Raw genomic sequence first — 23213 nt, 5'->3', positions numbered from 1 at the left:
AGAACAAAGTGATAAAATCATCAAATTTAATCTCCTAATAACAATTCATTCACTTGTCGATGTAGTCTGCTGTTGTTTACCACAAAGTGTATTTTTGTTCACGTTGGAGTGCTATTTATATGGCTCATCATCACTGGATAGCTGGTAGATTATTTCTATGCATCAACATTGTATTTTTTTTTAAAAGAGAAAATTCTTCTCATTTTCAAAAGTCATGCATTTTTTTTCTCAAGCACCCAACCCACATCCTGCCATTCTCTTGCCTTTTTTTTTTTTTCCTCAAAGAGTTCTCAAAGACTCAACACAATCAATTACTGCAAGTTTAATTTTTGAAAAAAAATTTCAGTATCCAAAACTTGCACTTTGAGTTAAATGGAAGAAATAAATGGGCATAACTAAAAGGGGCTGTAATGTTTTACAGTGAACATTCGTTTTGTTGCTTGAACAACAGATCTCGTGCCATGTTACTACTGAGCCCGTGCAGGGGGTCAGTTTAATTGGACTTCTTTTATTCTAGTTGATATAAGTGTTGTGTGAACTCCTCGGCCACAGATGTTGTTCGTATTGAGAATGACTGTTACTTTCATCATGAAACTAGTAGCTCTTTCAACTCCTGTCCCTCCGATTTCAGAGTCAGTGGTCTAAAAGAGAAAGTGAAAGGAGTGATAGTGTTAGCGGAAGCCGTACCAGCAAAAACGAAGAAAAGAAAATTAGAACATCAGGATAAACACAGTAACTGGCATTATACAGATGTAGTAAGTATGATAATTGGCTTCAGAGAATAAGGGATAAAACTGATGTTGCTAGTCGTACTTGTACTATTGTGTACTGTTACTGTCATGTATGCTGTTATGAATTTGCACCTTTACATGTGCCTACATCATTAAATGTCAGCGTACCATTATAAAAGGTATTAAATCACAAAGGGACCGGAGAAAAAACAAATGTTGTTAAAATAATTTAACTTTTGATACAAAGATCCCTGATTGTTGTTTGGGTCCTTTGGTAAAGATGTTTTATTTTCGCTATTTGCACATATGACGTAGCTCCAGAAATCTCTTCAGTGTTTGAAAAGCAGATCAAATATCATGCCACTCCCCTACCATACCTTAGGACAGCCATTGCAATCAGTTTGATGGTGATGTGTAAATTAAAATTAAAAAAAGTGACTTGTTGCTTTACTTATAAAAGTACTTTCTAGTTTCTCAATGCATAATAGATACATTTCCTTTTATTTTTATGGAAAACCTGTTGCTTAGGATAAGTGAAAACCTTGTGAACCCTTGTCTGCCTAGATACCAGTAATGTTAATGAATTCTGATTAGTTGTCATAGATCTGCTTAATTCTGATTGGTTCAGTTTCCTCACTCGTTTCCTCAGCGTACAGCACTCACCGAGGCTTTACACTGAATGCAAAAGGCCGTGACAAATCTAATGTTCATAGAATAATTATCCAAACTTAGTATAATTTAAATAAAGCTATCTACTTCTTCTTTGCTTATTTATTTACCATTTCAAAATGGTAAAATAAATCAGTGTATTGATAAATCAGTGTATTGATAAATGTGCATAGCCTAAAACGTGTCAGTTTAACATCATAGAATTATATGATTGTACTTAAAATTCTTTTTATTTATTTCTTTTGACCAAACAGTGTTATCATTTAATTGTTGAAAAAAAAAATCTTATATCAAATTTTAAATCTAGTAACAAACAAATATGTCACATTTATTAGCCACACAAAAGTTTCTATTTTGTCACAGAAAAGCAAGCCTGCGCATCTTTCAGCTTCTTCCTTGTTTTCAAACCATCAAAGATTGTATCTGCTACCTAGGCCTTATGGGATACCAGAATGGTGTATCTACTGAATTGACAAAATGACCCAGAACATGAGTTACGTCTTCAGGTGTTTTCGGGTAGAATCATCTGCTCTGCTGCATGAACCATCGAATGCGAACTGAGGCATGAGTTCAGGTATACGCGTCTACTGCGCTAACCATCGAACTCGAACATTTGAACTTGGCTTTTCGAACTCGGCTTTTTGAACTCAAGCTGTCCAAGTTCAAAGTGGACCTTTCAAATTCGAGTTTTTGAATTTGAGCTGTCTGTGTTTGAACACATGCTTTCAGCCACGGGTTTTGGAACTCTACCTTCCTGGCTATGGAGTTGCAGAAGGCTGATGGTCGAGACACTATTAGTCGCATTAGTCCACACTTTCTTGTTATTAGCCCACTGCTGTGCACACTGCGTAGTGATACCAGAGGTTTCCAACTGATTGCATGCAGCTGACTAGGAGCAGCTGAATTAGGAAAAAAAAAGACAAAAAAAAAAAAAAACAGATTGAGTCAGTTGTGTTGGTGAACTGGTACGAGCGTCTCACTGAAAAGAGTCGTTCAGAAAGAATGACTCATTCGTGAACTGCACACCACTAAGAGATGGTGAGATGGCGTATGCAACGGAGCAGAGGAGATGCAACAAGTTTCTCTGTAAGAACTCCGTACTGTATGGGCAGCTGTTAGTGTTCAAAGGGCTTGTTGGCAAAACTCTCCGGAACGGGACACTGACGGCTAACGGGATATTGACCAGGTTCGACAGACTCGTGCATGCACTGATTGGTTGAGGCCATACTCGTCCGGGGCAAGGCGGACTTTTATGTTTTATTTTAGTTGCTCTCCGGAGTGGGGCGGCCTGTTTTAGTTTTATTGGGCCACAGCATACACAAGCGACGAACCAGGGCTGCTATGTGTTGAGTTGGGAGAGGGTGTCGATGCCCGATTTTGGGTAGAAGTCCAAAAGTCCAGAAGTCTGATCTGCAACACACATGCGCAGCAAGAATAGTTTACAACACTGCCCAATTTGCATGGCATTTTTATGACATTACATCATATACATGCGTCCCCTGTCTGATTTGCACTACACGTGTATAAAATTTTATTACATCATATAATATTCATGATTTTGTAGCGTCACAACAGACATTAGATGTCTAATATGAAGAATTTTAAATATAATATATTCTGTTTTGTGGGGTTTTAACAACACTGAGAAAGCAAGACAACAAAAATCTTATGGCTGTTAGACAAAATCTGTGAGAGTGTGCATAATCAATGTCAGTAATTGTGTCCTGATTTCGGAAAACCCAAAGTGTCAGGAAGCACCAGGGCGGAGGACACAAGTGCGGGCAAAAACAGAGGTTTTTAATCAAACAAATAAACAAAAGAAGCTTTACACAGTCAAGTGTAACTGGTGAGTTCAGAACATGCAACAAACAGACAGCTCAGTAGACACGGGAAGGTGTAGACTTCGCACTGACTGATCCGACGGAAGGGTTTAAATAGGGAGATGTGTAATGGGAAAGTAAAGTGAGGGCAGGTGTGTGGGAGGAGAGTGATCAGGCCGGTGATTAGTAGACCGGCGACGCTGAGCGCGGAATGGCTGAGACTGGCAAGGGAGGAGGCAAGGTCGTTACACAAAGAAACAGTTTCACATTACATATTTACTTTGTGTGCTGTATGACATTTAATTAAAATGCAAGAAACTTAATTCACTTCCAGCGAATATTCATTTTAATGTAAGAATGGACACAGCTATCACATCACAAATAGACAACTTTATTTATATTAAGAATATACTACTTCACCATCACCATTACTATTAACAATTTACAGCAGGGTTTACTAGAAAATCTTTTAAACTATAAAATTCTGGAAATACGATGGCTGAGTAAAGATACCAAATTTGAAAGAAGTTAAAAGTTGCTTGTAAAGGTTGAGAGTACTACATGAATGAACCAAAAATGATTTGGTGGTTTTCAAACCTCAACTGAACTATGTGTTCTTGCTGATAAACAGTTAGGTTTAGAGCAAAGTGCATAAACAGTTTACTCTAGCAGTGAATGTTACGCTTAGCCTACAGAGAATCTTTGCAAAAACACAGTACTTCAGTAACATTGTCAGAAGTATAGGCTGACACTCTGCCTCTCAATGAAAACACTACATGTTTTTTCACTTCAGCCCAAAATCAGGAAGCGATAGAGGGTTTGCCAGCTAGTGTTAGAGAGTGGGCCTGGACATTATTTCAGTTGCAAATATAGTTAGTAAGCTAACAGTGCACAGCGTATTAGTGTTGGTCATTTGTACAGGTGAGCAAACCTCTGAGCCACTAATGGCTAAGCATGTTGTTTCTGTTTGTTTTAAGGGTCAACATAAGTTTATCTGAAAAGGCAATTTTGTAGACCACTTGACACTTTCAATTTCATTTTTTCCCCCTACCAATAACTGACTGGCTGTTTTGGTGATGTTTTCATTTTTTTTTTTTTTTTTTTTTTTAATTCCTCTTTTTGGAAACAATAACTCACCTATGATTAAAAAATCCAGTTATCTGTGTGGTTGTTTCATTGGTATAGTGTAACTGCTGTTAGAGAATTCATCAACACTTTTCTATATTAATGATACTGTAGTTATTACTACTTCGAATTACCTTTGGTTAAATTTGTAGTTCAGGGACCCAAGATTTATTTAACTAGTTAATAGAGGGACTCGATAGCTATTCTCTCAAAGCCCTCAGTAGTGTTTTAGGAGCACTACACCACACACACATGGTTGCTCACATACTCGCTCAAAATGTACAAAGTCTATGGTAACACAAGACCCTGGGTGATTTGTAGCATTTAATCCCACATCTCAAAGACAAATTGACACATTTTGTATATGCAGCATGTGCATGTATGTGGAGACATTCCTATGTAATATTTAGAGAGCAGGGGGCAGGAACTGATGCATTGCTTATGTTACATTTTACATTTACATGTACATTCATTCATTTCACAGTTCTGACGACAAAGAATTTCAGAATGAATCATCTTCACAGTGTTTGAATGTTAATGTAACCCACGGATTTCAGGAAAACACAGAACACAATACTTTTCTTCGGGGTTCTTTACTTTGAGCTCGGATGTGGCGATGGCAAAAGCTCTGCTTTCTAAAGTATAATATAAGTTTTAACAACCAAAATACGGCAGTGGCCTTTATCTGTACAAATAAAAGAAAACCACAGTAAGCCAGCTAATATGTAACACACACAGAAATTTCCAGAAACTTAAAACATTCTCCACAGACATCCGTCTATCAACACTTTCTGTAGAATGTAAACATTTTAGGTCTAGATTTGGAAACCTGTATAGTTCGTAACCTTATACACACATTTACACACTGGAACAGTTGTTGTTACAAAGTTTCATTGCACTTACATACCAAACTAAGGAAACTTGGTGCGAGGCTTGCTTTTCACTCACACTAGACAGGACGCCAAAAACATTTGTTCTCAGGGCACTAACTTAGACACTGCATCGCATGAAAACCTGGTGACAAATAAAGTCACTACTCTCTAAATCCGGTTTCATTTCCACAGGTAGTCAGCACTATATCTCATAACAAAGGGCTAGTTATCCAGTCTGCACCCTACTTCACAGCTGATGCAATCCACAACAAAAACCAACTTCCACCAGGCATGCCCATATCTAAATGTGCTACACCGCTCCCTAGTGACCAAAGCACACAACAAAAACTTTGCCCTCTGAAATAAAATAAATTAACTCTAAATATTCTGTGGTAATTATTCTGCAGAATTACAACTTGGTCACATTATGAAATTTTGAGGTCTTGAGCAGGAAGTGAAAGTAGTTATAACCAAATTGTGATAAACTCAGTGCAAAGTTGCACTGGTTAAGGGTACTTCTGAGAAACTAGAGGATCAAGTTCAAGAGTGATTTACTGATTTAATCTCTGCTTACTGTATTCTAAGATTAAAGAACAGAAAACTGCCTGAAATAATGAGGTTACACTATGGTGATTATGTAAACTGTGCTATTGTTTATGAACTGGATCCCAATAATCTCAGCAAGGCCAGCTTGTGCATTGTAAAACTTTCATATATGTCAAACATACATACATGTCAACTGTGTCTTTCTCTCACCTCCAGATACTGATGTTTGTCAGTTCTGACCTAAAGAGACCTGTATGTGACTGCAGCCACTCTGCTCTCTGAGACAATGTCAGGGGAGGGTGAAAGAAGCACTGCATCTGAAATGAATCTCTCCAAGAAGCATCCTGACACTGAAAGGTGAGATCAGGTTCAGAGTCTCGTTCATGGAATGGTTTTCTCCACGTGTCTGAACCCGAAACATTTTTCTACCCATATGCAAACAATAGTGACTGTAAGAGCTTGTGACACAGCCTTTTGTACTGATCATACATACTTCAGAACCGCATAAACAACCAGATATTACTAAGGTATTGCCTAAATGGGTCAAATACAATTACTACTCTTGGCCCGATCTTTCCTTAATCGAAGGGGAATGTTCCTATACGCCAGTTGTCTACCTCTACCATGTCAGTGTGTGAATTATGTGTTGTGGGTTACATGTCGTATGTGAGTCTATGTGTTAACCCACTACAACATACTGTGGCTCTCAAACTGTCCTTTCTGTTCCTTAGTGTCGTGGGGAAGAGTTCAGTGTCACCTACACAGAGCTGTGTGTCCATGAAGAGTGACTCATCAGACCACCTCGTCCGACCTGACCTCAAAGAGGGAGAGCTGCCCTCTGAGAAAAGGTATTTTGAGGCGACTCCTACAATCTCATCCCCAGATTAATGTGTATTCTTCATAGGGCTGGTTATATTCTGATTGCATTTTCAGTCCAACAGCAACACAAACACTTGCAATGAACCATTCAGTGATTTCTTTCATTTCTCTCTGTAGGAGACCATTTGAGACTCATTCATATCTGTAACCTGGTTGATGATGAAGACATTTAAATGTGGGCAGACATGGTGCTCTGGAGAAACATCTCTTTGCACCTGTTAACTAAGCCTTTAAAAAAGGGGAAAAACCAGACATACCTAAAGCACAGCCTAGCATATGATCATATTTAATGCGTTTGCTGCACCATTCAGTTTTTGAAAGCCTTTTCCATTCTGGGGAATATAGCAGAAATGGTTTTCATTGGTGTCTATGAAAAATACAAGACAAGGTAGCTATACCAGCCAGTTTAGGGCTGGTAATATTCTGACTGCATTTTCAGTACAACAGCAACACAAGCACTTTTAACAAACCATCCAATGAATGTCTTCGTCTCTTTACAGAGTGGACTACCTAGAGCTCGTTCACATTTGTGTCCTATTTGTAAAATTAAAAAAAGGGTTACGATGGCTAAAAGCACTAACTTCACAAGCCACTACAACATACTACAGCTCTCAAATTGTCCTCTCTGTTCCTTAGTGTCATGGAGAGAAGATCAGTGTCACCTACACCGAGCTGTGTGTCCATGGAGAGTGACGGCTCAGACGAAGGCGTCCGACCCAACTTCAGTGACGGAGAGCTTCCCTCTGAGAAAAGGTATTTTGATCTACTTCTACAATCTCATCCCCAGATTAATGTATATTCTTCATAGGGCTGGTCATATTCTGACTGCATTTTCAGTCTGACAGCAACACAAACACTTGCAATGAACCATCCAATGATTTCTTTCATTTCTGTCTGTTTGAGACCGTTTGAGACTGGTTCATATGTGTAACCTGGTTGATTATCATGGGCACCGCCAGGGGGAGGCTTGGGGGTGCTGTTGCTACCTCTAGGATAGCCATAGCACCCCTCAGCACTCCCAAGAAATTTTTGTGTTTTATTTAGAATTTTTCATTTTTATTGTGTGAATACTATAATTTGAAAAATATATAAATTCATTAATAAAACAAACCTATTATTTTTAGATTAAGATCAGATGATCTGATTCAGCAGATGGGTGTAGCACACGCTGAAGTTTAAACCTTACTTTCATGTTCTGTTAGCCTATATTTTTTTCTGGCAAATTAGCACAATCGAATCATTAGCTATATCATGATGGATCGTTTTTTACTTCATAAACGTTCACGTGTCTCAAGAGGAAGCGAGACTTATTGTGAACCTAACAGGGCTACAGGTGGCTAGTGATAAGTGCGTGATTTTTTTCTCTGTTGCCTGTTATGAATATAACACATTTAGCAGTTGAGTCACACATTCTGACTCCTTATAGTTGTCTCTATGCTCATTCATATAACATTAGGTCTATGGAACAGAATACAGTTGATTCATTAGTCGAGGTGTTGGTTACTGGCAGCATGAGTTTGTGATCTTGGAATCTGGGGCTAAAATGTGCACAAACCTGTCTGCTGCTTGCTGCTTGCGTGCAAGCCCTGGCCGTAGCATAATTGTGTGAAATTCTATATTCAGAAGAGTGTTTCAGTAGACTGGCTTGTGAACCTTACATCTATATCCCATGAGTTGAATATCTCACCTTGTGTTTAAGACAGAATGGCATTGTAACTGTCACGGAGCGGGTGCTGTGTATGTGCGAGCGTGTGTACGTGTGTCGGGGGTGTTGCAGTAGAATTTAAAGTGTGGCGACCAAACTATTAAGCACTAGATGCAGGAGTAGTGGACAGCACACCTGCACCTGAGGGGCAGCTGGGGGTTGAGTGTCTTACCCCAGGGCACTCCTGCCGTGGATGTTTTCCTGCTGGTCATGGGACCTGAACCGGCAACCTCTCGGTCACAAGCCTGCTTCTCTAACCTTTAGGTTTGCTGTGTCTTTCAGTTTTTGAAATACTTTGCCATTCGGTGGAATGTAAGAGAAATGGTTTTCATTGGTACCCATGAAAAATCCAAGGCCAGTCAGTTTTATTTGTGTTTGAGTCCCTCCTCTGATTTGTTTACAAATAACAATCAAACGGCGTGGTGGGAACAGGTTCAAAAATGTCTCACTTCTAAGTTATGGTTTTCAAAATATTTTCAAATGCTTACATGTGTTAAGCATGTTTGTAAAAATGTAATAATTTGTGAAATACTGTGGCCATCCTGTCTGTCCCAGGTCCTTTCTGTGTGGAGTTTGCATGTTCTCCCCATGTTTGCTGGGTTTCTGCTCCAGTTTCCTCCCACCATCAAAGACATGCATGCTAGGATTAGTACTCCTGTCAGTGCCCTTGACCAAGGCACTGGCAAAGAGAACTGGAGTTGGTCCCTGGGCGCAGCACTGTGGCTGCCCACTGCCAACTGTTCCTAGCTCCTAGTGTGTGTGTGTGTTCACTGCTCCTAGTGTGTGTGTTGAAATTCACTGAATAACAGATGGGCAGTAGTTTATTCTTGTTATAGAAACTTCTTTGATGAAAAGTATAGCCCTAAATAGGTCGCAACCCGGAAAAGATAAAAAAAAAAAAACCTACCAAAACATGTTAGTATTACTTATATAATAATTCATCTTTAATATGCAAAAAATATGATCATATGCTAGGCTGTGCTTTAGGAATACCTGATTTTTCCCATTTTTAAAGGCTTAGTTAACAGGTATAATGAGACATTTCTCCAAAGCGCCATGTCTGCTCACATTTAAATGCCTTCATCATCAACGGGGCGGTGCCAGAGATTTTCTTTTGCTTGTGCTATGGGGTTGCTTGACTTTTCAGTGAGGATGCTCTGACATTTAGGGTTTCCCATTAACGGTCTGGTCACCAAACTTTAATTTCTACTGCAACACCCCTGACACATGAACAAACACGTCCACATATACAGCACCCACTCCGTGTCAGTTACGATGCCATTCTGTAAGATCTGAGACAAAAGTTATGAATACATTCATAATCACATGAGATGTGCACAGGTCAGTGTAATGTGGACAGGACAAATGTAATATCCTGTCCAGTTGGACAGTGGCCTGCTCCTGTCATTATAATTTCTTTAACAAGAAGAATAGCCCTAACTAGGCTTCAAACCAGGAAAACTATAAAATACATGTATTGTTGATATAATATTTTTATTGCTAATGTAGCAAAATGGCCCAAGGGTGGTTGCACTATCGCCAAGTTGATCTATTTCATCTCTGAAAACAGATTCTCGTAATTCTCAAATATCATTATCTGAGTCCTGCTGTATTTTTAAATTAAGTTTATACCTGGGCTTCACCTCTATACTGACAAGACCAACAGTGCCATGTTATTTCTGAATGTTAATGAGATGATATAAATGAATAATTGAGTGCAACAGAAGAACTGAGGCAAGACCTCTCAGGGTTGTGAGGAGCAAAGAAAAGTTTACTCATAATTCTGGGAGCTAAATTTAGGGAGTTAATATAGAACAACTCAAATGAAAAAAAAAAACACTGTAAAAACGGTTTTATACCGCAAAACCATCCATTTAAACAAACACAGAAAGGGAACCTTGAATTTGTACTTGGTAGGCTGACATTTTTATCATTGGACTGTGTAAAATGTTCTTAAAAAAACTTCAAAATCAGCCCAAGCCCAAGTCAACTTCAGATCTCTTTTTCTCCCACTCTGCACAGACCATCATGTTTCTTAATTTGGCACCTAGTATTTCCAAACCAAAATTCCTTAAGGTCTCTATTCATAGGAGATTTACCTACACACACACACACACACAGAGAACTTAAATCTTAGATTACAAGGTTCAGTTGAAGTATAGAATGGAGTGTCATTACAACAAACAATGAACACAGTAATACTGATCAAAGAAGCATGTATTTATTAGTTCTAACAAAACCAATTAACCTATAAATTTCTTAATCAATCAGGAACAAAATTATATATTTGGCTGACTTAACTGAAAGACATTTATATTGTTGGATTTTCTTGTGATTTTACAAGTAAAGGAACCGGAGCAAAAGCGCGCTTGGAGAAAAGCTTTATTTGGTGGTGGTGGAATCTGGCAGCACGTCTGCTTGCGCCGAAGCTTAACTCAGAGAACTGTTACCGTGATCGGAATTTTATACCATGAAGCAAACAGACGATAGGTGTACAACGTTGCTTGATGCAAATCAGAATCTAGGTGTTAATGCTAAATTCCCCTTTTGTCTGTGATGGCTGCCATTCGCCCATTACCGGTTGTATTTTGCCTTAATCAATTGCTCTTGGCTCCAACAGTAACGCGGCGCCAAAGGTGTGAAGCTTTCTTTGTATGTATGGTAATAAGACCATCAGGTTAAACAGTTCTCCTATCATGAACCATGTCTGTTCAGATATCACTATAATCTTACAATCCCCCCTTTGATCATAACAAAATATGACCACAAAAAGAAATAATTGTAAGAAAATACATGAACAGAAAGAGGAAAAAGACCAGAAAAAGAAACCAAGATATGTTGATAGTAATCATGTACACAGCCTAATACTGAGTACAGGCACCTCTGCTTACAGTATAAAATAAAATATCTTTTTATGATGATGCACAGATATTGAAAGGATGTACAGCATTATTAAAAATGACATTGTTGGCATGGTGAATGATTGTATTCAACAGTTATGGTGCTGGGTTGTATTGGTGGATGAGATCTTCTGAAGCAGGCTGTGCAATATTGTGCGTTTGACCGATGCAGATGTGTCCCGTGTCCTGTGATTCTTCAGCAGATGTCAGTCAGGTGTCAGGTACAGTCCAGTGCAGATGTCTGATGTCAGCCAGGGCACCGTTCTCTAGAGGGTTGTTTAGGATCCTCCTTTTCACTAGAATACCTGCAATGACACACAAGAGAGGAAACGGAAATGCATCTGGCCAAAGTTCATCAACATCAAAATGAACTGTCATTTGTATAGACACCTAAAATATCCCTATTTAGTTTCGGCTGGAAGCTACGGTATTTATCAGTGGTGGTATGATGGCCTCTTCATCCTCAGGCGACAAGCTAGAGCTTAGATAACTCTAGTTCAATACTAGTATACTTCTCAACTTTCTCAGAAAGTATATCCATCCATCCATCCATTTTCTCCCGCTTATCCGGGACCGGGTCGCGGTGGCAGCAGGCTGAGGAGAGTCGCCCAGACATCCCTTTCCCCGGCTACATCCACCAGCTCCTCCTGGGGGATCCCAAGGTGTTCCCAGGTCAGCCGAGATATATATTTCTCCCAACGTGTCCTGGGTCTTCCCCGGGGTCTCCTCCCAGTTGGTCGCGCCCGGAACACCTCCATAGGGAGGCGCCCAGGAGGCATCCTGACTAGATGCCCGAACCACCTCAACTGACTCCTTTCAATGCGGAGGAGCAGCGGCTCTACTCCAAGTTCCTCCCGGGTGTCCGAGCTCCTCACCCTATTCAGAAAGTATAATTATACAGCATTGAATTTTGTGTAGCTTCAACACCCTTTCATACTACAGAAAGGTGTCTAGAAACCAGTTGCAGAGTTTCTACCTTTACTCAGAACATTTTCAGACTTATAGTCGAACACGAAGCTCACTTAACAACTTACAGTACCAGTATAATGCGCTACTTCTTAATTCTCTCACAATCAAGAAAAGCACTAAATTTAATTCTCACAGCGAAGAATAATTATACAGTATTGACTTCTGTTCCAGAGAAAGGTGTCCAGCAACCAGTTGCAGCATTTCTAACTTTATTTAGAACATTTCTTGACTTATAGTCAGAACAAGAAGCTCACTTAATTACTTACAATACCAGTATAATGCGCTACCTCTTAACTCTCTCACAATCAAGAAAAGCAACAATTTTTTACTCTCTCACAGCAAAAAATAATTATACAATAGCGAAGGAGAGAGGGAGAGGGAGGGAGAGAGGCTGTGCGCAGGCGCACAGGCAAGAGGTATGTGTGGTATGAGGATGTAGTGCGCAAGCATGTGTGCTAGGCACCAACAAGAGTGGGGAGGGGCAACAAGATGTACGTGTGTGTGAGAGAACAAAGAATCACTAATTTAGTAGGGCCTAAACTCAACAACTCTACCCAACCCTTAACTCACACTCTAATCCCAATGTTGGAGGTGTGCAATTAGAAAAAGGGCGTTAGAGAGAGAAAGAACGCATGCCAGATCTATCCTTCATAAGTTGTAACCAAAAGAAAATAACAACCAGGTAAAAACAGCATTGTGCATGAAATACAGTGTGTACATTTAAATCATAAAAGAATTCAAATAACAACACTTCCTTCACGTTAACTGAATATAGCCTTAAGACTAAAGTGTGCCCAGATGCCAGCCTTACTTTGAATAGCTCATTGCGTGGCGATCGAAGATGCCTCTTTGGTGGCCTGATGAGCAGTGCGATTCGCAGGTCCAGGGAGAAGTTCTTTTCCTTGTCGCTTGAAGATCTTCGGGGCTCGGTCGCTCGTCTGATGATATTGGAGGGCTCTTAATTTAGTTCATCGACGTTTTAAGAAATGAAAAGGGATCCGGTCGCCTTTTCTTCCGTCGAAAACTGTGTGTGTTACAGAATAATTAGCCGGTTGCAGTTAAAGTCACAACTGCGCGAGAGAAAGTACATTAAAACTTTGGCCGTACAAATATCTCGCTTCGTTGTTTCCTTGTTCTTTTCTTCGGCAGAGAAACAGTGTCTCCTTATCCCAACAGGATCATTCACCAGAGAGATCCAATGTCTGGGAGTAACGGTGTCTTTTTATGCAGGCAGGAACACCCGCTGCTAGCGAGCTGCTGATAGAGCAAACCGCAGCTAGCAAGCCGCTGGTAGGGACAGTTGGAGAATTGAAGAGAGAGAAAGAATTTGGATTTTTCCACGGTTTTATGACAAAAATTGCGTCATTAGTGTATCCGGTATGTGGCTCCATTGCTGTATCCAATACCACTGAAAACTGAGAAGATGTGTTCAGATTACCCACGCTGTCAAGCAGGGAATTATGAGTAGTATGGTCTACGGGCCTGGCAACTCCTACACCCATCTAACCAAACAAAGAAAGGGAACCTTGAATTTGTACTTGGTAGGCTAACATTTTAGTCATCTGTGTAAAAAGTTTTTAAAAAACTGCAGATGAAAGCCCAAGTCAACTTCGGTTCTCTTTTTCTCCCGCTCTGCAAAGACCATAATATGTCTTGATTTGGCACCTAGTTTCTCCAGACCCGAATTTCTTAAGTTCTCTCTTCCTTGGATATTTGCCTTCACACACAAACACTGACAGCTTAAATCTAAAATCTGACATAGCTAAACGACATTAACAAATATATTTTAGGAGGACAAAATCAGACCTCTCACTAAATGAAAGCTTTATATTCATTGCTGAGGAGAACTACAAGGATCACATTTCAGCTTCTCTGACCCTCCAGTTTTCCTGCATGGCACCACATAATATAAAATGTTATTCTCTCTGCTTTCTAGATACAGCTGTGGGTCCATTGAAGGTGAAGGCTTAAAAGATCAGAAGTTTCATGAAGTTCTACGCAACATCTTCTCTGTAAGACTAAAACTGTTTTGTGTCAATGCAATGATGATTTTTCAAATGCAATGATGATTTTATATCAAATGTTCAAATGGTCACTTTCACTTTTTCGCATACTCTCAACTGTTTACAGTATTATGGTTTCAGTGATCATCAGGGCCAGCTCAAGCCTTTATGGGGCCCTATGCAGAACTTGATTTGTGGGCCCCCCACCACCTCTGTGCCACCAATATTATTTGACTGTTGTCCATGCTTGATCGTTCGCACACCTGCTGTAAATCTAACACACCCATTATCAATTTTATTAGTTGTAGCTATTTTATTGGTTGTATCATACCAATGTCAGCCTGTCATGTTTTTTACCTTTCTATGGTATTTAATCTTAAGAGGTAGCTGACTCACAAGAGTGGCCTGGTGTTCATTTGCACTTTAATATTCAAAGTGAAACAGCTCTAGGTGGCATACTGAACGTGGTGTACTGAAAAGTAACAGAATAAACCAGAATTTACGGTGCATTTACTGTAAATAAGTTAACCACTTTAATCGCTTTTGGTTTAAAAAGTTTGCAACATGAAAAAGTGCAGAAAATACGACAGAATGTTAGGGCCACATTGAGGGAAAAAATTCTGAAATTTCAAGAATAAGGTCATGACATTACGAGAACGAAGTGAAATGAAAAATGAAAGCCCAGGCCCAAGTCAACATGTGATTTTAATTGTCGTTGACAGTTGTTCTTATGATGGAGTATAGGTCATGATATTACGAGAATGAAGTCGTAATTTTACAAGAAAAGAGTCATAATATTATGTGAATAAAGTCATAATTTTACGAGAGCCTGGGCTTTCATTTTTCAAGTCTTGCCATGCCGTGCCACACACATCAGTCAACAGGTGACTTTACTTAATCATCTTATCGTCAGACATTTGATAAATGCGGTTTTGCTTGTTCAGCAAACACAAGTTTACAGTTTTGTTCCTCATCTTAATGTTGATGGCTGGCTGCTCCTCTGGTATTTCCCCTCTAAAATAACACACAGCCTAAAATTACAACTTTATTCTTATAATAGTCTATCATGACTTTTTTTTGTAAAATTATGACTTTATTCACCTAATATTATGACTCTTTTCTTGTAAAATTACTACTTCATTCATATTACGAGTGAAGTCGTAATATTACGACCTGTACTCCATCGTAAGAACAACTGTCAACCACAATTAAAATCAAATAACTTATATAAACAGAAAGACATGTCCTTTTGTGACATTACTTTTTTCTGCTTTTTCCATTGACACAGAGGAGAGGACTGTAACCTAATGCTAGTCTAACTGACTGTGTTTGCATCAAAATGCAGTTAACACCCATTACAGTGCGTACACACGTGAACGTGACACCAGCTCTGACAGAGCCAGTGGGAATTGATTAAATCAGTAGTTTTCGCCCAGCCAGCCCTTTAACACAATATTGCATGTTTGTATGATTACCATTGACATTGTGGGACATTTCAAGCACTCTTGGGGGCCCTCTGGTGGCCACAAGCTTAGTTGACTTATGCGTTGGGCCGGCTCTGGTGATCATTCTTCATGATATGACCTAGAAAGTTTACTGAATTATATATTGCTGGATTTTAATACTCTTTTTTTATGCTCTGGCTTTTTCTCTGCCTGTGTTTTGACGCGAGGATCTTGAGGAAGAGGTAATCACATTTATGAAGCATGAGCTGAAAAGGATTAAGAAATATCTGAAGACAAAAAACATGAAAAAATATAATACGGAGAGAGATGATTACAACAGCGCCAGAGAGGGAGCTGCTAACATCACATTGCACTGTCTGAGGAACATGAACCAGAGTGACCTCACAGATACATTGGAGAAATGTAAGAGATCTATGACATATCTGACAAATGACCATGGAACAGAAAGACAGGTGTTTTATATTCTGTGTGTTGGTTTCAATGGAAGTATCTCATGGATCAGATCATAGTACATAGTTTCTTTCCATGAATATCATATCTCCATCTCATTGTGATGTTAATCATCTGTTAATACTATGTTCAGTATGTTATATTCAGTATACGTAGTATTCAGTGCACATATTCACTTTTATTGATTATTTAACCTGTCCACTAGGTCTCATTATAATTCATAACCAGCATGAGCTCAAATCACGTTTGAAGAGGAAGTATGAACATGCATTTGAAGGAGTACAAAAGCAGGGAGAGTCAGTACTCCTTGAAAAAATTTACACAGAACTCTACATTACAGAGGGTGGAAGTGGAGCAGTCAATGAAGAACATGAAGTGAGACAGAGTGAGAAAGCATTTGGACGTCCAGAAACACCAGAGAAATTAATTGAATGCAATAATATCTTTAAACCATTACCTGTTCAAGACAAAACCATCAGAACTGTGCTTACAAAAGGAGTCGCTGGCATTGGAAAATCAATCTCTGTGCAGAAGTTCATTTTAGACTGGGCTGAAGGAAAGGCAAATGAGGATATCGAGTTGATTTTTCCTCTTCCTTTCCGGGAGCTGAATCTAAAGAATGGGAAGCACAGTTTGATGGACATTCTCAATCAATTTTTCCCAGAGACAAAAGGAATAGATTTTACCAAAAACATCAAGTACAAAGTTCTATTCATCTTTGATGGCCTGGATGAATGCCGACATCCCCTGAAGTTCCATGAAAACGAGACTTGGACTGATGTAACCAAACCGACCTCAGTGGACAGCCTTTTAACAAACCTCATCAGGGGAAATCTGCTTCCCTCTGCTCTCATATGGATAACCACCAGACCGGCAGCAGCCAGTAAAATCCCTCCTGAGTGTGTTGATCAGGTGGTGGAGGTACGAGGTTTTAATGACACGCAGAAGGAGGAGTACTTCAGAAAGAGAATCACTGATGAGAAACTGGCTGACAGAATCATTTCACACATGAAACAATCAAGGAGCCTCTACATCATGTGCCACATCCCAGTCTTCTGTTGGATCTCAGCCACTGTTCTTGAAAGAATATTGGGAGGAACAGACAGTACAGATAAACAGCAAACCCTAAAGACACTGACACAAATGTACTCATACTTTCTGATCTTTCAGACCAGACAGAAGAATCAGAAGTATGAAGAGACAGAATCCATGGACACAGTGTGGGATGAAAAGGGCATTCTGGCAATGGGAAAGCTAGCCTTTCAGAACTTGTTGAGCAACAATCTGATCTTCTATGCACAGGACCTGAAAGAATGTGGCATTGATGTCACTGATGCATCTGTGTACTCAGGAATGTGCACACAGATCTTTAAAGAGGAATCTGGGATGTTTCTTGGGACCGTGTTCTGTTTTGTACATCTGAGCATTCAGGAGTTTATTGCTGCCCTGTTTGCGTATATGTCTATCGACAAACACCAAAAGAATGTTTTTGTCAACCAGGAGATATTACTGGATAATGAAAATAACACAGTGATTGGATTGCTCAGGACTGCAGTGGACAAGGCTTTGGAGAGTAAGAGTGGACACCTTGACCTTTTTCTCCGCTTCCTTCTGGGTCTCTCACTGGAGTCCAATCAGAGGCTCTTACAGGGTTTACTGACACAGACAGGAAGCAGCTCACAGAGCAAGGAGGATATAGTCAGATACATCAAGGACAAGTTCAACAAGAATCCCTCTGCAGAGAGATCCATCAATCTGTTCCACTGTCTGAATGAACTAAACGACAAATCTCTAGTGGAGGAGATCCAAAACCACCTGAGGTCTGGAAGTCTCTCCAGTGCCCAGCTCTCACCTGCTCAGTGGTCAGCTCTGGTCTTTGTGTTGCTGACATCAGAGGAGCAGATGGAGGTATTTGACCTTAAAAAGTTCATCAGGTCAGATGAATGTCTTAAGAGACTTCTGCCAGTGGTCAAATCAGCCAAAACAGCTTTGTAAGTACACTCTGTTGCCCACACGCCCACATACATACACCCACACATATAGAGTGTGTTGTCTTAATGATCGCTTAAATTTTATAGCGGAACATATACTTTAAATGAAAATATATGAAATATGGAATACAAAAGCAAATACAAAGCTACATTTATATGAAGTGGTATAAGTATAAACTTCATGCCAAACATTTATTTCAGACATTCTTATCAGGTAAATTTATTTTTCATGTAGTACATGGTTATTTACTTCTGTTTTTTAAAGGAATTTCAAACTCTATTTTAATATCTCATGACATGGTAGAAAAAAAAAACAGATATGACACAGTCAAAAACAAGAACACACTGACGAGCATATTCCCGTCTACATGTATATGGGTCATTCTGTGTCAAATCAGATAAGGTTGTTGCAGCACCGTCTCAGATTTTGTTCAAACCCTGTGCATATCATGAAAGGGACCGAAAACCAAGGCCTGTAAAATATTTCTGTTCAAATTCTCTGTTTTCATAGTTTTTCAGCCCTTGATAATATTTGGTTTTTATAGCCTCAAAAACACCTTATCTGGGAAGCCATTATTGTTTGGGCATTAATATCTTGACATGTATTGTTCCTAGCCTCACCAAACTTTGTAGAATGGAAGACAAACATGTTTTCTGTCAAAACCATTAAAAGCCTGTACTGCATGTACTCCGTTTTATTTTTATAAGGCTCTAGATTTGGAAAAAAGTGCAAAATTCCAAAATGAGAGTGACATTGAGGATACTACAAACCCACAATTTTGCACCAGTATGGTATCACTTTTTTTTCTGCAAAAACAATCTTATTAATTTTGTGCCAACATTTGGGGTCTATACCAACAATGGACATGAAGATATTATGAATAAAACAAGGCGTGGTAGCATATTTTTGTAATTTTCAAACCAAAATGGTGTGTGGGGGTAGGAACATGAGAATGTACATGGAAATTGCTTGATGTATAGTTATTAAGGCAACAAAGTGTCAAACTATGCCTATATTTCTCAAATGCAATTAAGTGTGTATAACTATTTGCATTTCATTTTCACACGTTTGAAAAATGGATTGACAAAGTGTTGCCAAATGGGAAATGTTAAAGTATCGTACTAGAGGCTTAAAGTTGTTGTATTTTGAGGAAAATGTAGTATGCGAGTCATAACCAAGAGAACAAATACGCATAAATGTGTCATTTCAGAAAACACGTATTTATTGAGACGAACGACGTTTTGAAATACGATGATTCCCATAAATCGGCAGCACTGGAATGATTGGAACAATCTAGGGAGAGAAGCTGAAAGAGGGAGACAGAGACAAACTAATACTGATTATGCTTTGAGAGAGTACAGCACAATAACATAAAATAACACAACTATACATTTGTATCAAACAGAGGCTGGTTCACTGTTAATGTTTTCCAACACAGACTTTTAGTTCAAAACAAAGGTATGTATTAGTAGTAGTAGTAATAATAGTAGTAGTGGTAGTAGCAGTAATGTTGATGTTGATGCATTTATTTGTATTATTTTGACTTCAGGTTGTCTGACTGTGAATTAACAGAGGAGAGTTGTTCAGCTCTAAACACAGTTCTCAGATCAGATCAGTCCACTCTGAGAGAACTGGATCTGAGCAACAATAAAATACAGGATTCAGGAGTGAAGCAGCTGTTTGCTGGACTGGAGAATTCACAGTGTAAACTGGAGATACTGCGGTAAGTCAATATCTACCACATATTACGCCCCACCCTTGTGCTAAAGTCCTCATACAACATAAGCAATAATCACATGTTTGAACATATCCAACAAAAGCATTTCACTTTTCAACTCTTTAGTTTAATCTTTGTTGTGGGTTCAGTTGATTTGTTCAGTTGTTTAGTTTCTTTGAATACAACCAAGAAATTATTTTCTAGTGAATTAAATTCATATGTTCTTGTTTGATGAGCAATACTGTATAATGAGTTAACACATCACTGTACTATAAAAATATTACAATGTGGTTATTGAGTATAGCATATACACACACAGATAGATAGATAGATAGATAGATAGATAGATAGATAGATAGATAGATAGATAGATAGATAGATAGATAGATAGATGGATAGATAGACAGAGAGAGAGAGAGAGAGATCAGCCAATGATTTTATATCTCGATAGTGCTTCAGTAGAATGAACACTGTTGCAGTCATAACATTTTCACACTTCTCTCTCTCTCTCTCTCTCTCTCTCTCTCTCTTTTTCTTTATAGGCTAAATGACAGCAGTATAACAGAAGAAGGCTGTGCTGCTCTGACTTCAGCTCTGACATCAAACCCCTCACACCTGATAGAGCTCAATCTGAGTGGGAATAAACTAGGAGACTCAGGAGTGAAACACATCTCTGATCTACTGGGGAATCCACACTGTAAACTCCAGAGACTGCTGTAAGTAATCTGGCAATGAGTGTATGATGTAGTGAAATGCACTAAACAGACCTTCATAGTTGTAATGGAGGGACAAGAAATTCCAAGTATTCTACAAAGCACAGTTTTACAGTAACATACAACAAAAGAATATACACAGTATATCACCAATATTACAGCTTTGTTTACCAGAACTCTTTTCTGCCTTTAAATTTCAAAACAGCATTTATATTTGTTAAGGTCTGAGCTTTGTACATAAAGAGTGTTTTTTTCTCTGTTCTCATTCCATTTAACTGGGACTGTCTCAATGCCAGTCAGAGCAGAACAGGGTCTCAGTGCTGGGTGTTAATTCTGTAATGTTGTCAATAAGACAGATAAGTAACTAAGTAAACTCTTTCATTTTACTCAGTTGTGCTGACTGAGTCAGTAACAGGATCACACTTCTCACAGCTTCAAAATCTGTAACAGGTAGAACACAGACAGTGCTCCATCCAGGAGTATATCAGTGTGTGTCAGTTTGTGCGTGTGCATGCATGCGTGCGTGTGTGTGTGTACTTAGGGTTTGGGTATACTTAGAATGTGTGTATACAGTGTGTGTATACTGAGGGTTTTTAAGATAGATTCAAACTGCAATAGAAACAAGCCTTTTGGGGTTCACTGACTTTTTAAACTAACTCAAAACTGAAATAAAACAAAAAACTTGATTTTTTGCTCGCTCGCTCTCTCTCTCTCTCTCTCTCTCTCTCTCTACAGGCTTAATGACAGCAATATAACAGAAGAAGGCTGTGCTGCTCTGACTTCAGCTCTGACATCAAACCCCTCACACCTGATAGAGCTGAATCTGAGTGGGAATAAACTAGGAGACTCAGGAGTGAAGCACATCTCTGCATTACTGGAGAATTCAAACTGTAAAGTACAGAGACTGCTGTAAGTAATGTGAAGCTGAACCAAAATTAAACATTTATACCATGAATGAATCATACTGATCTTTTATATTTTTACAGTATTAGTAACACATCTTTTAGGAGACACTTAGGTTGATATAAAAGTCCGATCTTAATTAAGCGAGTAAATATTTGCATTTATCATGTTACTGTTAAACTCCTTCCTAAGGTACAGTAAGACCAAATTCCTGTAATGAACAACTGTTCATGATGTGTTTTTGCCAGAACTGTGAGAGTCTTCTCTTCTCTCTAGACTTTCAGACTGTGGTATAACAGGAGAAGGATACGCTGCTCTGGCTTCAGCTTTGAAATCAAAGCCCTCACACCTGATAGAGCTGGATCTGAGAGGGAACGACCCTGGAGACTCAGGAGTGAAAATGCTGACTGATTTACAGAAGGATCCAAAATGTAAACTTGAGACATTGAGGTGAGAAAATGTCACAGTACAGTTTAAAGTCTCTTAATGTTTGCAGTGCTCTGTTCAGTTTTTGTTTTTATTAAAAGGACAATAGTGCATGATAAATCTGTCATTATAGACGAAAAGAGATCAGTTATATCTGAACATATCTATCCATAGCCAGAGATGTGGACCCGAGTCACATGACTTGGACTCGAGTGAAAATCAAGTGACATGTGAAAATTATGATGACTTCAGACTCGACTCGACAAAACGAAAAATGACTTGTAATTTGACTTTGATTTTAATACCAATGACTCTAGACTTCACTCAGACTTAACCTCTTTGACTTGTAATGACTTGACGTATTTCATAGGTAAAAGTGTGCATGTATTTCCTGGTATTCTTGCCCACACGGGACTTCAGCGGAGCCTGTAGTGAACAGCGATGACGTTCATTGTGCACCAGTGAAAGAGCCATTGGCGCATAGACAAGTAAATGATACCTCGGGTTACTGCATTTGGTTTCAAAGACTACGCTGTTGTAAACAGCAAACGGATGGCAGTGTGTAAAACATGCGGGACCAAAATTACAGATGGTGAAGAAACAACGTCCAACTTTGTTCGACCCTCAAGGCTGTACAACACGGAGTCACTAAAGTACCGAAACGTAATATTTTTTTATCCTCTGCACACAGGTTAATATCTACGTAGTGAAGGTGTGATAGGCATATGAAATGCTTTGAAGACCACAGGGGTTAGTTGCGTTTATAGCTTTTGAGAGTTTGTTCATTTCTCAAGTATGTTTGAAACCTGGCCGCTTCATAGCTTTATTTGAACAGTGTATGTGCTATGTTTTTGGTGGGTGAGCTGGTTGAAGATAGCTTTGTGCTACTTGTTAGTTTTACCAAAGTGTTCGTGTCCACTTAAACAGAACCTGTCGGCTGCTGTGTACATCTGAAGTCGTTAGAGACGGATATGAATTTATAGTAAATTATCTTGTGCGCACAAGATAAATATTACGTTTCGGGCTCCGCAGTGCAAAGACCGGTCAATTAACCATAATTATCTGTGTAGTCATTTATGGAAAGCCATGGCTTAAGCTGGCAAGATAAGAGCTTATACGGGTCTATCTAGCTCTAGCTAGACTATCGATCCTAAAAACAATGAGCTCTCGACACGCTCAGTGTGGTAGCACAATCTCTTCTTAAAAAACTGGTTGCAGACGTATTATCCTTTAATCCAGTGCTCCTGTGGAGCGTGTTTTCAGCCACGGTGGCATCATACTACAGCCTCATCATGCATGAATGTCTGACACACCTTTGTCCAGTTTT

The 23213-nt window shown here is 39.2% G+C and overlaps 1 protein-coding gene across 1 annotated transcript in view; it reads left to right on the top strand.

The window, feature by feature from the left end:
* LOC115820156 (uncharacterized) overlaps positions 1-23213 on the top strand; it is a gene marked incomplete at its 3' end in the record, with an annotated part of 129339 nt that overhangs the window by 98043 nt on the left and 8083 nt on the right. The window contains 2 exon segments of the mRNA XM_030783642.1: positions 19677-19850; positions 21737-21910. Coding sequence (XP_030639502.1) covers positions 19677-19850; positions 21737-21910 — 348 coding nt within the window.

Source organism: Chanos chanos, chromosome 1, assembly GCF_902362185.1.
Source record: "Chanos chanos chromosome 1, fChaCha1.1, whole genome shotgun sequence".
Lineage (NCBI taxonomy): Eukaryota > Metazoa > Chordata > Actinopteri > Gonorynchiformes > Chanidae > Chanos > Chanos chanos.
This window is presented reverse-complemented; position numbering and strand designations above follow the sequence as displayed.